The 15,844-nt window shown below is 47.6% G+C and overlaps 1 protein-coding gene across 3 annotated transcripts in view; it reads left to right on the forward strand.

The window, feature by feature from the left end:
• ADAT1 (adenosine deaminase tRNA specific 1) overlaps positions 1-15,844 on the forward strand; it is a 40,873-nt gene that overhangs the window by 17,416 nt on the left and 7,613 nt on the right. For 2 of the 3 annotated variants that reach the window (XM_073605895.1, XM_073605896.1), the window contains exons 5-9: positions 2,050-2,180; positions 3,502-4,015; positions 4,098-4,237; positions 5,831-5,930; positions 9,877-9,963. In XM_073605895.1, the coding sequence (XP_073461996.1) occupies positions 2,050-2,180; positions 3,502-4,015; positions 4,098-4,237; positions 5,831-5,930; positions 9,877-9,963 (972 nt within the window). The remainder of the gene's footprint in view (positions 1-2,049; positions 2,181-3,501; positions 4,016-4,097; positions 4,238-5,830; positions 5,931-9,876; positions 9,964-15,844) is intronic. The other variant, XM_073605897.1, reaches the window with a different exon arrangement.

A 15,844-nucleotide genomic window follows, 5' to 3' on the forward strand; every position in this document is an offset into this window, starting at 1 on the left:
GAGGTACTGATTGGCAGCACTATTGAGGAGGTACTGATTGGCAGCACTATTGAGGAGGCACTGATTGGCAGCACTATTGAGGAGGCACAGATGGGCACTGATTGGCAGCACTATTGAGGAGGCACAGATGGGCACTGATTGGCAGCACTATTGAGGAGGCACTGATTGGCAGCACTATTGAGGAGGCACTGATTGGCAGCACTATTGAGGAGGCACTGATATTTGGCACTGATTGGCAGCACTATTGAGGAGGCACTGATTGGCAGCACTATTGAGGAGGTACTGATTGGCAGCACTATTGAGGAGGCACTGATATTTGGCACTGATTGGCAGCACTATTGAGGTGGCACTGATTGGCAGCACTGATGAGCACTGTTGGGGCTGCACTGATAATCGGGACACTAATGATCATTGCCCTGATTATCAGCGTGAGGACAGGAATGCCAAAAACCAGGCAAGTGTGTTTACATCGTGATCAGCTGTGATTGGACACAGCTGATCACGTGGTAAAGGGCTGCCGTGATTGGCCTTTTTACCCCGATCTGTGATCATCTGTGTCCGGAGGACAAAACCATTACACAGAGCAGGTGAGTATCACATGCTTGCTTATGTTTTATTTTATTTTGTTTTTTGTTTTTAAAAAACATTTTTTCCTTTACAATCCCTTTTTAACTAATTTTATGCCCAAAAATGATTTTTTTTTTTTAATGTGTACAAAAAGAAGCTCTGGCAGTTGAAAGGTTAAGTAATGCTTTGATCTCTCTTCCCCTAGACAAGGCAAACATTGAATACTTCATCAGCTGGCATGGGGGGAGGGGGGCAACTTTTATGAAAAGTTAAAGAGTAACTCCACTTTTATTGAGATAACACCCCCCCCCCCGGTGATCTCTGTACATTGCAGGGATTGTAACAAACTTTGTTGCAGATTCCCGACCTTTTGTTATCCTGAAGAAATAGCTGTTGGTTTCTCTGTGTCCGTGTGCAAAGTGAATGGGAATGACTTTAAGTGTCAGGAAAGTGGCAGGGTCTGCACCCCTTTATGCCTCGTACACACGATCAGACATTCCGACAACAAAATCCATGGGATTTTTTTCGAAGGATGTCGGCTCAAACTTGTCTTGCCTACACACGGGTCACACAAATCTTGTCGGAAATTCCGAACGTCAAGAACGCGGTGACGTAAAACACGTACGACGAGCCGACGAAGTTCAATAGCCAGTGGGGCTCTCCTGCATGCGTGGCACTTTGTGCGTCAGAATTGTGTACACAGGATCGGAATTTCCGCAAACGGATTTTTGCTGTCGGAAAATTTGAGAACCAGGTCCGACCTCGTGTACCCGACATAAGACGTGATTTCCCTTTGGGGAAGTATTTCACCAAAAATTAAACTTTTTTTGTTGCAGGGGATGCCCAAAATCTGACTTGTATATTAGTGCAGACTTCTGGGAAAAATCAGTGAGCCAATCACACAAGCAGGTAATGACATATCAGGAGGGGTAGAGGGGAGAGACCTATCTGGGGGCGTTCTGTATACCATCTGTGTACAGAGCGCCTCCTGGTGGCCGTATTGCATTTTACAGGCAATTACAGCGGCTGCAGTTTGAAAAGGAAAGGGAATTTTTAATAACATTCAATTACAATATGAATTGTGTTACAGTTGTATGTGTTTTATTATTATTATTATTTATTTTTTTTTTTTTGCTCTTTTTATTCCATAAAAGTGGAGTTACCCTTTAAATGGTTTTAAATGAAAGTTTCGGTGCTCGGAGTTCAGCTTTCAATGCCAATGATGAAAATGTTTCAGATCGGGAATGTTCAGAACATCAATAGAACTTGTATAATATGTTTACTGGTCCCTTGGCTGCTCTCTTGGGCGTTTGTCAAAGTCTGACATCAGTAAGTCACGTGATCGCCCAGAACGCGTCGGCCGCTCGCTCGCCCCGCAGTCACCAATCTTGGCTGTAAAAACGCTTCAGCTGGCAGCAGATAAGATTGTTTTGTGTGCCAGGCCAATGGATTAACCGGATTATCATCCTTCTCTCGGGCCAGGTACCTCCTCCATCAGCTTTCCCTGGCATTGACCGAGACCCAAGACAGCGTCCTCCTTCCTGGAAGTGAAAGCCGAAAGTGGACCGTGAGAGCCGGGGTCTCCTTCGTGTTCTTCACCAGCCACACGCCTTGTACGTGTCTCACCGTATGGCCGCCATACAGAAATACACTGTTTTAAATTTATCTTTATTTTTTATTTTTATTTAAAGGGAATAATGCGTAACTTTTATTATATGTAGTACTAAAAAGAAGTCATTTAATAGGCTACTTATAAAAAAAAATGTAATAAAATAAACGCCCACGTTATGTCAGTGTTAGTGCACCCCCCCCCCCCAAATCTATTTAACCACGTACGGACTGCCCGCCGCAGTTTTACGTCGGTACTTTGAAGAGGGATATCTTTGTTATGGCGGCAGCTAGCTACCATAACCCCGGTATCCTCTTCTTCAGCGGTAGGTCCGCTTTCAGATAAAAGTGGTCTCTGCGGCGGATTCGCCGCAAGATCACTTTTATCAGCAGTGGGAGAGGAGCCCCCCCCCCTCCGGTTGCGCTCCGGTGCCCTCCGCCGCTTACCGGAGCCGTCGGTAGCGGTGGAGGCTATCAGGTCTTTCTCCTGGCTAGACAATGAGGAGGATCGAGGGGAAGATGGGCCCCCACCCGTCTCCATATCATTGCAGGGCGGAAGCAACGTCAAAACGTCACTTCCACCCATATAAGGGCCCTTTTTGTTTTTTTGTTTTTTTGTTTTTTTTTCAAATGACAACATTTTTATTGTTTAGAGTTACAGAGAAGGTCTAGCACTAAAATTATTGCTCTCGCTCTAACGTTCGCGGCGATACCTCACATGTGTGGTACGAATACTGTTTACTTACAGTATCTCACATAAGTAAGTACACCCCTCAGTCACATTTGTGTAAATCTTTTCTTCTATCTTTTCATGTGACAACACTGAAGAAATTACACTTGTCTACAATGTAAAGTAGCGAGTGTACAGCTTGTATAACAGTGTAAATTTGCTGTCCCCTCAAAATAACTCAACACACAGCCATTAATGTCTAATGTCTGTCTGTCTCGCTCTCTGTCTGTCTCTCTGGTGAGTGCAGGGAGATCACGAGTGGCCTTTTTGGCGATTTGGAATTGCGGAATATCACTTGATTCCAAATCGCATGGCAATCGCTGCAAAACACAAGATGGTCATAAATTGTCGCAATTGTATACGATATATTATTATTTTTAATTTGCTATTTTTTTTCCCCACGGAAGTGGAGTTGCCCTTTAACTGTATAGACATCATCCAAACAGGAGTATTTTTTTTTTTTTTTTTTTTTGCTGCTCAATGTCTGTGATCTGATCGTTATTTAAGGGATCTGATATGAGATGATCTGAGATCCCATCAACATGACCTTACCTACCAGTTCTGCATATTTGATATGTTAACCCTTCTCTTCCCAGGTGGTGATGCTTCAATAATCCCCATGAGTCCCCCAGAAGACCAGCTCTGCCCCACTTCCACGGTGCGGGAGAAGACCTCACCGGTCATCATATCTTTGAATTCTGGGTGTAAGAGGAAGAGAGGGGACTGCGATCCTTCCTCAGGCACCAAGAAAGTGAAACAAGATGGAGATGAGTCGCCTGACCAGGAAGACAGTCATACAGCAGATGGTGGCGCCACACCGAAAGCACCGGATATCTACAGGACAGGAGCTAAGTGTGTGCCCGGGGATGCCCAGGACAGCCGCGACCCTGGGGCGGACTATCACACCGTGGGGGCGCTCCGTGTCAAACCAGGCCGCGGCGACCGCACTCTGTCCATGTCCTGCAGCGATAAGATGGCCCGATGGAACGTGCTCGGCTGCCAGGGGGCGCTGCTCATGCATTTTCTGCAAAAACCAATCTACTGCGCGTCGCTTGTGGTTGGAAAGTGTCCGTTTAGCCTGGAGTCTATGGAGAGGGCTCTGCACAGCAGGTATTTGTGGGATTCTATTTGTAGCTTTTGCGGTGGGCAACACCACGGCATAGAAGAGCGTGACGCGTCTTCTAACCGGCAGGTGCGCAAAGGTGACGGCTCTCCCGGAAGGATTTACAGCGCATACACTGGAGATCAAGCAGTCACAGTTACAGTTCCACCATGGGAGGGAGGCGTTGAGAGATAGAGACGGCACCAGAAAACTGGTTCCTTGTGGGGCAGGTGAGTCGTACTGGACCTCTGTTATTTCAATCCAGAACTCCGTACTGGGCCTCCGTTTCCAGAATTTAATGTTTCATTTATGCTTTTTCTTATCTAACTCTTCATCAGCTGGCTGTGTAAAGGGCCCTTTGTTGGGTTGATGAGGGGGCCCTTTGTTGGGTTGATGAGGGGGCCCTTTGTTGGGTTGATGAGGGGGCCCTTTGTTGGGTTGATGAGGGGGCCCTTTGTTGGGTTGATGAGGGGGCCCTTGGGTTGGGTTGATGAGGGGGCCCTTGGGTTGGGTTGATGAGGGGGCCCTTGGGTTGGGTTGATGAGGGGGCCCTTGGGTTGGGTTGATGAGGGGGCCCTTGGGTTGGGTTGATGAGGGGGCCCTTGGGTTGGGTTGATGAGGGGGCCCTTGGGTTGGGTTGATGAGGGGGCCCTTTGTTGGGTTGATGAGGGGGGCCCTTGGGTTGGGTTGATGAGGGGGGCCCTTGGGTTGGGTTGATGAGGGGGGCCCTTGGGTTGGGTTGATGAGGGGGGCCCTTGGGTTGGGTTGATGAGGGGGGCCCTTGGGTTGGGTTGATGAGGGGGGCCCTTGGGTTGGGTTGATGAGGGGGCCCTTGGATTGGGTTGATGAGGGGGGCCCTTGGATTGGGTTGATGAGGGGGGCCCTTGGGTTGGGTTGATGAGGGGGGCCCTTGGGTTGGGTTGATGAGGGGGGCCCTTGGGTTGGGTTGATGAGGGGGGCCCTTGGGTTGGGTTGATGAGGGGGGCCCTTGGGTTGGGTTGATGAGGGGGGCCCTTGGGTTGGGTTGATGAGGGGGGCCCTTGGGTTGGGTTGATGAGGGGGCCCTTTGTTGGGTTGATGAGGACCCAGAGCCCTCAGACTGTAGCAGGTCTTTCACTGTTATGAGTATTGGCCACAAGTGACTTTAGAACATCCAACTGGGGGAAAGAAAACCCTTTGACTGGGTTGAATTCTTTTGTCCAGCTGTTGTTTTTCCACTGCTGGACACGTCTTGTAGGTACTTGTGTTGGTGATATGCACCACTGGAGGCCTGTCCACTAGGGATACCCCACCCCCCATCCATGCGTCTGGCCCCCTGATCTCTACATACAGGGTGACGGATGTATGGACTCTAATTTGGGGGGGGAGGGGGGGTTTGAAGCATGTAATTTAGAGCCAGTGGCTCTAATTGCCTTCAAAATAGGGTGGGCTCCAAGCGCAGGGCACTGCGCTTGGAGCCCACCCAGTTGTGTGACAATAGCGAATGAATATTTGCTATTTTCACACTGATCCTCCTCCCGCCCAATCAGGAAGTGGGTCCTGAGACCCGTCACCTGATTGGCTGAAATGACAGGCGATCTTATTGGATGCCTAGGAGGAGAGGTGCGGCTTAAGCCGCCGTGATACAAAGGAGGAGGAAGATGAAAGCTGCCCGCCACTTAGATGGGGAAAGTGCGGGGCTTTGATGTCTGATCATCTTCCCACAGGGGGGGCGGGTGCCGGGTTGTTTGCTGCCCCCTCCCAAAAAAAAACATGCCAGCCGCCACTGATATGCACACCGTTTTACTACACAACTCCTAATACCTTCTATACCTCATCCACAGCTATCAGCTGGAGTGCAGTTCCACAACAGCCTGTAGATGTCACTGCTAATGGCTACAGACAAGGAACCACGAAGAAGGCCATTGGAACCCCGCAGTCCAGGTATCCAATCAAATTGTACATCATCCATTCACTATAACTCGAATCATCCATTCACTACTTTCTAACAAACATTGTCATTTCTTTTCCCAGTTGTGTATTTTTTTTGGTGAAGTGTTCAATTGCATTATAGTCGGGGCCACTGGAACTATATTTAGGAAATTAAACCAGAACTCCAGTAAAAAAAAAAAAAAAAAAAGAATAGCTAATTAAAAAATAAATACAGTGGAACCTCGGATTGCGAGTAACGTGATTAACGAGTGTTTCGCAATACGAGCTTTTATTTTTTAAATATCCTGACTCGATTTGTGAGTGTTGTCTCACAAAACAAGCAGGATTCAAGCCTCTGCGGTTTGCAGTACCGCATTTGGCCAGAGGTGCGGGGGCGCCAGTGACACTCGGAGCCACTCAAAAATACTCCATTTCTGAGTGTTTCTGAGCCTTTCTGAGGGTTTCCGAGTGCATCCGAGAGGTCTTTGAGTATTTCCGAGTCTCTCTGGCACCCCTCCACCTCTGGCCATTATCGGTATTGCATGCAATAGAAGTCAATGTGGAACGAATTATCTTCATTTCCATTGACTTCTATGGGGAAACTCCCTTTGATATGCGAGTGCTTTGAATTACAAGTATTCTCCTGGAACGGATTATGCTCATAATCCAAGGTTCCACTGTAGTAGCTTTTGCTTCAATCCAGAACTGTTCACCACAGTAATTTTGTTTCTGCCACTAGAGGTCCTCAGTGTTCCACGTTGAATGGCAGCCAACATCATTTATCCCATTTCCTCTGAAGCCAAGTGTCATGGACCCTTTTGTCCAACCTGTAACTGAACAGTGAAAAGTAAAGTGGCACAATGATGAGCTCATCTCTCTGTCCCTCTGCTCTCCCTTTCTGTCCATTTTAAATTACCATTCTTAGGCTGTAGTTCAGTACAACCTTACCTCTCAGGGATGACTGTGTGTGCTGCTATTTTCTTGTATTCTCTCCTTGTCAGAGTACAAGTGTCAGGCTGGAAGGATACTGGCCCTTATCCTGCCTGAACTCAGGGCTGATAACTTACACTCACTGCTGGAGGAGAATAAATTAAAGTGTTACCCCAACCTTCCATTTCCCTGATATGTGCCTGCTGTACCATGTACAGGCACCATGTACACCAGTGTTTCTCAACCTTTTACGGCGAAGTACCCCAGCAAGTCTAAACAAATTTTCTAAAGGAGGCACTGATAGGGGACACTGGTGGGAGGCACTGGTGGGAGGCACTGGTGGGCGGCACTGATAGGGGGCACTGATAGGGGGCACTGATAGGGGGCACTGATAGGGCGGCACTGATAGGGCGGCACTGATAGGGCGGCACTGATGGGCGGCACTGATGGGCGGCACTGATGGGGGGGCATTGATGGGCGGCACTGATGGGGGGGCATTGATGGGCGGCACTGATGGGGGGGCATTGATAGGCGGCACTGATGTTGGGCACTGATGGGAGGCTGGGGGGTACTGATAGGATGCACTGATGGGAGGCACTGATAGGGGGGCAATGATGTTGGGCACTGATGGGAGGCTGGGGGGTACTGATAGGAGGCACTGATGGGGGGGGGGGCTACTGATAGGGGGGCTACGGATAGGGGGGCTACGGATAGGGGGGCTACGGATAGGGGGCACTGATAGGGGGCACTGATGGGGGGCACTGATGGGGGGCACTGATGGGGGGGGGGCTACTGATAGGGGGGCTACTGATAGGGGGGCACTGATGGGGGGGCACTGATGAGGGGGCACTGATAGGGGGGCACTGATAGGGGGGCACTGATAGGGGGGCACTGATCGGTGCCACTGATGGGAGCCACTGATGGGAGCCACTGATAAGGGGGGCACTGATGGGCAATGGGAGCCACTGATAAGGAGCCACTGATGGGCGGCACTGATTTGTGAGTGATAGTGATGACTTCCTGATCACTTACCTGTTTGAAGGAGGAATGTTAATATTTTCACTTGGAGGACATTCTCCTCTCATGGATGACACCCATCTTGCTTCACATCCTTTCCTGCCACCTCTTCCGCCCACCCAGCACCCCCGGGACTGAATATGGTAATGCCACAAGGGGCACAATGACATTTACAAGGGTTCCAATATCCGGGGTCTGCTGGAGCCGCCTTGTCCATCTTGTGATCCTGATGAATAATAGGAGTGGTAGTTCCTTCTCCATTAGCTATCAGTCCCCGTCCTGTACTAATAAATCTGGAATGATTGACAGGCGAGTTCAGACAAAAGTTCTGCCAGCTCTGATGACCTCACTTCTCATGAAGTCCTCCAACTTCTCAGCATTTGTTAGAACACACAATGCAGGTCACACTCTTCTGTCGGCATCTTATCTGGTCCGGTATGAATAATCTGTCCGGTGTGACGCTCGGTGCACGTTGCTTAGCATGCAGGAACGCCGTGCGCGCTCTGACATCCCTCCAAAAGGATATATTTATTCTCTGCCAGAGAACATTGAAAGCGAGATTGCTTCATCCCAGATCCTTCTATACATGAAACATGAGCCCAACCACCGTGGATCTAGGCCGGGAATATGCAATGAGAAGACAGCTCAGAACGTGGAACATCTACAGCTATTAAACACGTTACAGAACAAAGGTCCTGGCTTTATAGAAGAGGCCGAGCTGAAGAGACTGCCAGCACTTCATAATGAGGATGTATAGGAAGGAGAGGTGTGAGGTCAGCTGACGGGGACCAGGAAAGGTCTCAACTGCCAGGTGGGATAAGAAGATTACAAAGAATAAATACATATTTAAGTAAAAGTTTCAATATTAAAGATAAAATCGCACTGCTGGGTGCGTCCCAATCTCCGCTCCCAGCACTCTGACAAATATTAATTGGTCCATCAATTCAAAAAAAAAAGTTCTGCGGTCAAGAGAACACAATATGGTGAAAAAAAAAAAGTAGTAAAATACATCGCACTGTGTACAGAAAGGAAGAAATGTACTCAAGTGTCCAAATGCATACACACTATATTACCAAAAGTATTGGGACGCCTGCCTTTACACACACATGAACTTTAATGGCATCCCAGTCTTGGTCCGTAGGGTTCAATATTGAGTTGGCTCCGCCCTTTGCAGCTATAACAGCTTCAACTCTTCTGGGAAGGCCGTCCACAAGGTTTAGGAGGGTGTCTATGGGAATGTTTGACTATTCCTCCAGAAGAGCATTTGTGAGGTCAGGCACTGATGTGGACGACTAGGCTCGGCTCGCAGTCTCTGTTCTATTTCATCCCAAAGGTGTTCTATCAGGTTGAGGTCAAGTCCAGCCAAGTTCCCCCACCCCAAACTCGCTCATCCATGACTTTGTGGACCTTGCTTTGTGCACTGGTCCAAATCATTTGGTGGAGGGGGGATTATGGTGTGGGGGACGATTATGATGTGGGGGGAGGGGGGATTATGGTGTGGGGGTTGTTTTTCAGGGGTTGGCCCCTTAGTTCCAGTGAAGGGAACTCTTAAGGCGTCAGCATTCCAAGACATTTTGGACAATTTCATGCTTCCAACTTTGTGGGAACACTTTGGGGATGGCCCCTTCCTGTTCCAACATGACTGCCCACCAGTGCACAAAGCAAAGTCCATAAAGACATGGATGAGTGAGTTTGGGGTGGAGGAACTTGACTGGCCTACACAGAGTCCTGACCTCAACCCAATAGAACACCTTTGGGATGAATTAGAGCAGAGACTGCGAGCCAGACCTTCTCGTCTGACATCAATGCCTGACCTCACAAATGCTCTTCTGGAAGAACGGTCAAACATTCCCATAGACACCCTCCTAAACCTTGTGGACGGCCTTCCCAGAAGAGTTGAAGCTGTTATAGCGGCAAAGGGTGGAGCCAACTCAATATTGGACCCTACGGACTAAGACTGGGATACTGACGACAGGTAGGTATTCAAAACTGTTGTCTTTGTTTTTCTCAGGTCTCGGATCTGTAAAGTTGAGCTATTTCATGTATTCCGGGATCTAGTGGAAGACCTGCCAGAGGATCAGCTTCCAGAGTCACTCAGGTAAAACATTTCCCTACATTCCTCCCTACACTCCTCCCTACTACACTCCTCCCTACTACACTCCTCCCTACTACACTCCTCCCTACTACACTCCTCCCTACTACACTCCTCCCTACACTCCTCCCTACACTCCTCCCTACTACACTCCTCCCTACACTCCTCCCTACTACACTCCTCCCTACACTCCTCCCTACACTCCTCCCTACACTCCTCCCTACACTCCTCCCTACTACACTCCTCCCTACACTCCTCCCTACTACACTCCTCCCTACTACACTCCTCTTCCCCCTACACTCCTCCCTACACTCCTCTTCCCCCTACACTCCTCCCTACACTCCTCCCTGGCCATCAGAGGAGAGCACTAGCAGACCTTCAAACACAACACATCTATCCGGGACAACTTCTTTCTGTGGATTGTGGATGTTTGATGTTTTTTTTTCCTGATTGCAGAAAATTCTGTGCTTTTTGCTTTGAGGAAATGATGGGATTTTTGGTGCACATTTAGATAAAACTGGAACACGAAGCTCTTCATAAGAATTTTATTCTCACCCTTTTATCCTTCTTCTTGGAGTCCTCTGGGGACACACAAAGCACAACCTCCTCCTCCTCCTCCTCCTCCTCCTCCTCCTCCTCTTCCTTCCTCTTCCTCCCTCCTCTTCCTTCCTCCTCTTCCTTCCTCCTCTTCCTCCCTCCTCTTCCTTCCTCCTCTTCCTCCCTCCTCTTCCTCCTTCTTCTTCCTTCCTCTTCCTCCCTCGTCTTCCTTCCTCTTCCTCCCTCCCTTCTCCTCTTCCTTCCTCTTCTTCCTTCCTCTTCCTCCTTCCTCTTCCTCCCTCTTCTTCCTTCCTCCTTCCTCTTCCTCTTCCTCTTCCTCCTTCCTCCTTCCTCCTCCCTCTTCCTCCTTCCTCCTCCCTCTTCCTCCTTCCTCCTCCCTCTTCCTCCTTCCTCCTCCTCCTTCCTCTTCCTCCTTCCTCCTTCCTCCTCCCTCTTCCTCCTTCCTCCTTCCTCCTTCCTCCTTCCTCCTTCCTCCTTCCTCTTCCTCCTTCCTCCTTCCTCCTTCCTCCTTCCTCCTTCCTCCTTCCTCCTTCCTCCTTCCTCCTTCCTCTTCCTTCCTTCCTCCTCTTCCTCCCTCCTCCTCTTCTTCCAAAGATTTGTATTTTAGCTGAAATTTTGTGCTTGATGAATTGTTGCAGAAATATCACGTGACCTTAAAAAATTGAAACTGACATTTTATTCTCCAGGGTGTCGGTTTTCAGAAAGTCTATAATGTTTCAAAGTTTTTAACTAATCTAAATTAAAAATAATTCTTTTAACCCCTTCAATACCGGGGGGCACTTTCACCCCCTTCCTGCCCAGGACAATTTTCAGCTTTCAGCGCTCTCACACTTTTGAATGACACGAACAATAACACTGAACCCGGATGACATTATTATTACTTTGTTGAGACAAATAGAGCTTTCTTTTGATGGTATTAAAACACCACTGGGCATTTTACAAATGAAAAAAGACAAAAAAAAAATGTTTTCCTTAGTTTTTTGTTATAAAATTTTGCAAATAAAGAATTTTCCTCCTTAACTAATGAGCTGCATTAACCTCTTCCCAACCGCGCTATAGCCGAATGACGGCTACATCGCGGTCACATTTCTTGGAGGGCTATCTATTGATCTCCTCCCATGATTGCACTTCCTTCCTGTCTTTCTTCAGACACAGCTGATCACAGATCCGGGTAAAGAGCCAATCACAGTGGCTCTTTACCATGTGGGCCAGCTGTGTTCAATCACAGTGTAAACAGAATGTGCCGGTTATTCGCATCCCTCTCCTCACGCTGACAGCGTTTTGAGGAGAGCCGGTAAGTGGCAATTCACACAGGGGACATCTGCACTGATCATCAGTGTAACCCCAACAGTTACCATCATTGCCGCCTCATCAGTGCCCATCAATGCCGCCTCATCAGTGCCCATCAATGCCGCCTCATCAGTTCCCACCAATGCCGCCTCATCAGTGCCCACCAATGCCGCCTCATCAGTGCCCACCAATGCCGCCTCATCAGTGCCCACCAATGCCGCCTCATCAGTGCCCACCAATGCCGCTTCATCAGTGCCCACCAATGCCGCTTCATCAGTGCCCACCAATGCCGCCTCATCAGTGCCCACCAATGCCGCCTCATCAGTGCCCACCAATGCCGCCTCATCAGTTCCCATCAATGCCGCCTCATCAGTGCCCATCAATGCTCATAAATGCCGCCTATCAGTTCCCATCAATGCCGCCTCATCAGTGGCCATCATTGCCGCCTCATCAGTGGCCATCATTGCCACCTCATCAGTTCCCATCAATGCCGCCTCATCAGTTCCCATCAATGCCGCCTCATCAGTTCCCATCAATGCCGCCTCATCAGTTCCCATCAATGCCGCCTCATCAGCGCCCATCATTGCCGCCTCATCGGTTCCCATCATTGCCGCCTCATCGGTTCCCATCAATGCCGCCTCATCGGTTCCCATCAATGCCGCCTCATCGGTTCCCATCAATGCCGCCTCATCGGTTCCCATCAATGCCACCTCATCAGTTTCCATCATTGCTGCCTCATCGATGCCCATCAATGCTCATAAATGCCGCCTATCAGTTCCCATCAATGCCGCCTCTTCAATTCCCATCAATGCCACCTCATCAGTGCCCATCAATGCCGCCTCTTCAATTCCCATCAATGCCGCCTCATCAGTGCCCATCAATGCCACCTATCAGTGCTCATCAATGCCGCCTCATCAATGCCGCCTCATCAGTGCCCATCAATGCCACCTATCAGTTCCCATCAATGCCGCCTCATCAGTGCTCATCATTGCTGCCTCATCAGTGCCCACCAATGCCGCCTCATCAGTGAAAACTTCTTATTAAAATATTAATAATATTAACATAATCTAAGAAAACTTTTTTTTTTTTTATTTCCCCCCTAAATTTTCAGTCTTCTTTCGTTTAGCAGAAAATAAAAAACCCAGTGCTGATTAAATACCACCAAAAAAAGCTCTGTCTGTCTCAAAAAAATGATAAAAATATCATATGTGTACAGTGTTGTGTGACCGCGCAATTGTCATTCAAAGTGTGACGGCGCTGAAAGCTGAAAATTGTCCTGGGCAGGAAGGGGTGGGGGGGGGGGGTGCCCGGTAGGCAAGTGGTTAATTTGTGTCTCTTATATCTGCCCGGAGTTCAGCATTAATGGGAATGTCTTCCTGGTAATAAAGGTCCTTTGTACATATACAGTGAATCATATGGATGTGGTTATTCACTGTTACTGATGGGAACCCTCCAGCCTAGACACACAACGGCTCTCCTGTTCTCTGGCCAATGTGATTTAACTGTCCACTTCTAATCTCAAAGGGGGCAACAACTTGGCCGCCGGAGCTCCACGTCGTCCGTTCCACGCACTGGGTGGATCATAAAGATGTTTTATTTATTCTTTGTTTCAGTGGAATATAAAGGCTGGGAGCATTCGGTTGGCCTCATGTAACCTGTCATTATGTCACTTGCTGGCAGGAATCGGCCCACAGGGCCTGGAAACCATCTGCTGGACCCGCCTAACAGGCGTTGTGTCTGATATGTGAACAATTATCATAATACAAGACGAATCCGCCATTGTTTGATTTAGAGCCCCGATCACATCCGAGCGCTTTGGGTAACGCGTGGCGTTGCTGCACCGTTCATTTTGAATGGCACCCCAATGCATGAAGGCGACACGCAGCAGTGCCACCCAAAGTGTGTTGTGCATTACAAAATTTGTGGCACATCACATTTTCAGGACATTAACCACTTGCTTAACGGGCACTTTTACCCCCTTCCTGCCCAGGCCAATTTTCAGCATTCAGCGCTGACACACTTTGAATTAAAATTGCGCGGTCATGCAACGCTGTACCCATATGACATTTTTTTTCACACAAAAAGAGCTTTCTTGCTGTGGTATTTACTCGCCACTGGGTTTTTCATTTTTTGCTAAATAAATGAAAAAAGATCAAAAATTTTGAAAAAAATATAAGATTTTTCAGTTTATAAAATTTTGCAAATAAGTAATTTTTCTCTTTCACTGATGTGCGCTGATGAGGCTGCACTGAGGTGCGCTGATGAGGGTGCGCTGATGAGGCTGCACTGAGGTGCACTGATGGGCACTGATGAGGCTGCACTGATGGGTGCTGAGGAGGCTGCACTGATGGGCGCTGATGAGGCTGCACTGATGATGCAACACTGGTGGTCACTGATAAGGAGGGACTGATATGCAGCACTGGTAATCAGGACAGTGATGATCAGTGCAGATGTCCCCTTGCTGGTTACCGGTGTTCTATCGAATAGTGCCCTCCCGTCAAAAAATGCCTCCGCGGGGCTGCGCATGCGCAGTACGGAATGGCACTCCAGCTGATTTTCCGATCAGCTGTTGTGGCGGTGTGAAGACGCATGCGCAGATCTTAGGAGGCAGTATCCGACGATCTGCTGAGCGCCGAAGGAGAATGTAATTGTCAGATTCTTCCTCGCTATTGCGGGTGGGTTGTGGGTGTCTTGAAGGGCAGGTTTTGTGGGTGTTTTAACCCCGCCCCTTACAGCCAAAACACACCGTTTATCACACTGAAATTTTAAATAGAGGTATGGCGCTTCCTTATAAAGTGTGTACTTGATAATAATGTGACCGATATGAACTATACCATACACAAACAGTGATAAATAATCATATAAGTGCCCCCATAACTGGTAAAATATATGTGATACGAAACGTGAAGAAGACCCTAATTAGGTACCATATACCTATATGCCCAGGTAATTTCCAAAAAGTACCACTAGGTGTGGCTGCTGATACACTATGCAGCTAATATGATGATTCCAACATATATATATGCAAAAAATATAAAAATTAGTATAATATACCAGTGCAATCAAATCCAAAAAATTATTATGTACCCAAATGATCTGCAAAATGTGTAATAGCTTATATGGATAGAAAAAATGTTCTGTCACAAGTAATGCATCCCAAACTGCAAATAGCAGAAAATTATATGTATATAAATATGCAAAAAAGTTGTATACCAGTGCAATCAAATCCAAAAAATATGTATCCAAATGATCTACACAATGTGTCTCAACATATTGAGTAAAGAAAAAATAATAAAAAATATTAAAAAATAAAAAACACAAAAAACTGTCACACGTGATACGTCCCAGATTGCAATTAGCAGATGAAAAAAAAAAAAAAAAAAAAAAAAAAAAGTTCCACTTACGTCATTTCCGGGTACGGAGCGAGAGAGCCTGGAACGCAGCTGGACCGCACGCTGCGGTGAATTACTTCCTGGCTTTCGGCTTCACCCATAGTGTAGTGTTACATGCTTTTAATTTCTCCCATGTGGGGAGCTTTTTTATGGTAATAAAGTTTTAATTTAATTACTACACTATGAGGTGGCATCTCTTTTTATGAGGATTTCTTTGGGGATCCCTGTCTTGGACGTGGTATAAGGAGGTGGTACAAAGAGGCTATTTGGAAACGCCTGGGAGAGAGGACATCCTATCTCAGTGACCACGGGATATCGGCCAAGAGGACGGGATTGGGATCCTGAAGTGTCTGTTACCCCTGCAGGGGCAGTGGGAGTCGGTGAGTGGGGAGCCAAAAGGGGGAGCACAGAAGTCACGGATTTTTCATATATAAGGGCACCACAGTCACCAAACTCTTGGAACTTTTTTTTTTTTTTTTTTTTTTTTTTTTCATCTGCTAATTGCAATCTGGGACGTATCACGTGTGACAGTTTTTTGTGTTTTTTATTTTTTAATATTTTTTATTATTTTTTCTTTACTCAATATGTTGAGACACATTGTGTAGATCATTTGGATACATATTTTTTGGATTTGATTGCATTGGTAT

Source organism: Aquarana catesbeiana, linkage group LG11 (assembly GCF_042186555.1).
Source record: "Aquarana catesbeiana isolate 2022-GZ linkage group LG11, ASM4218655v1, whole genome shotgun sequence".
In the NCBI taxonomy this organism is placed as follows: Eukaryota; Metazoa; Chordata; class Amphibia; order Anura; family Ranidae; genus Aquarana; species Aquarana catesbeiana.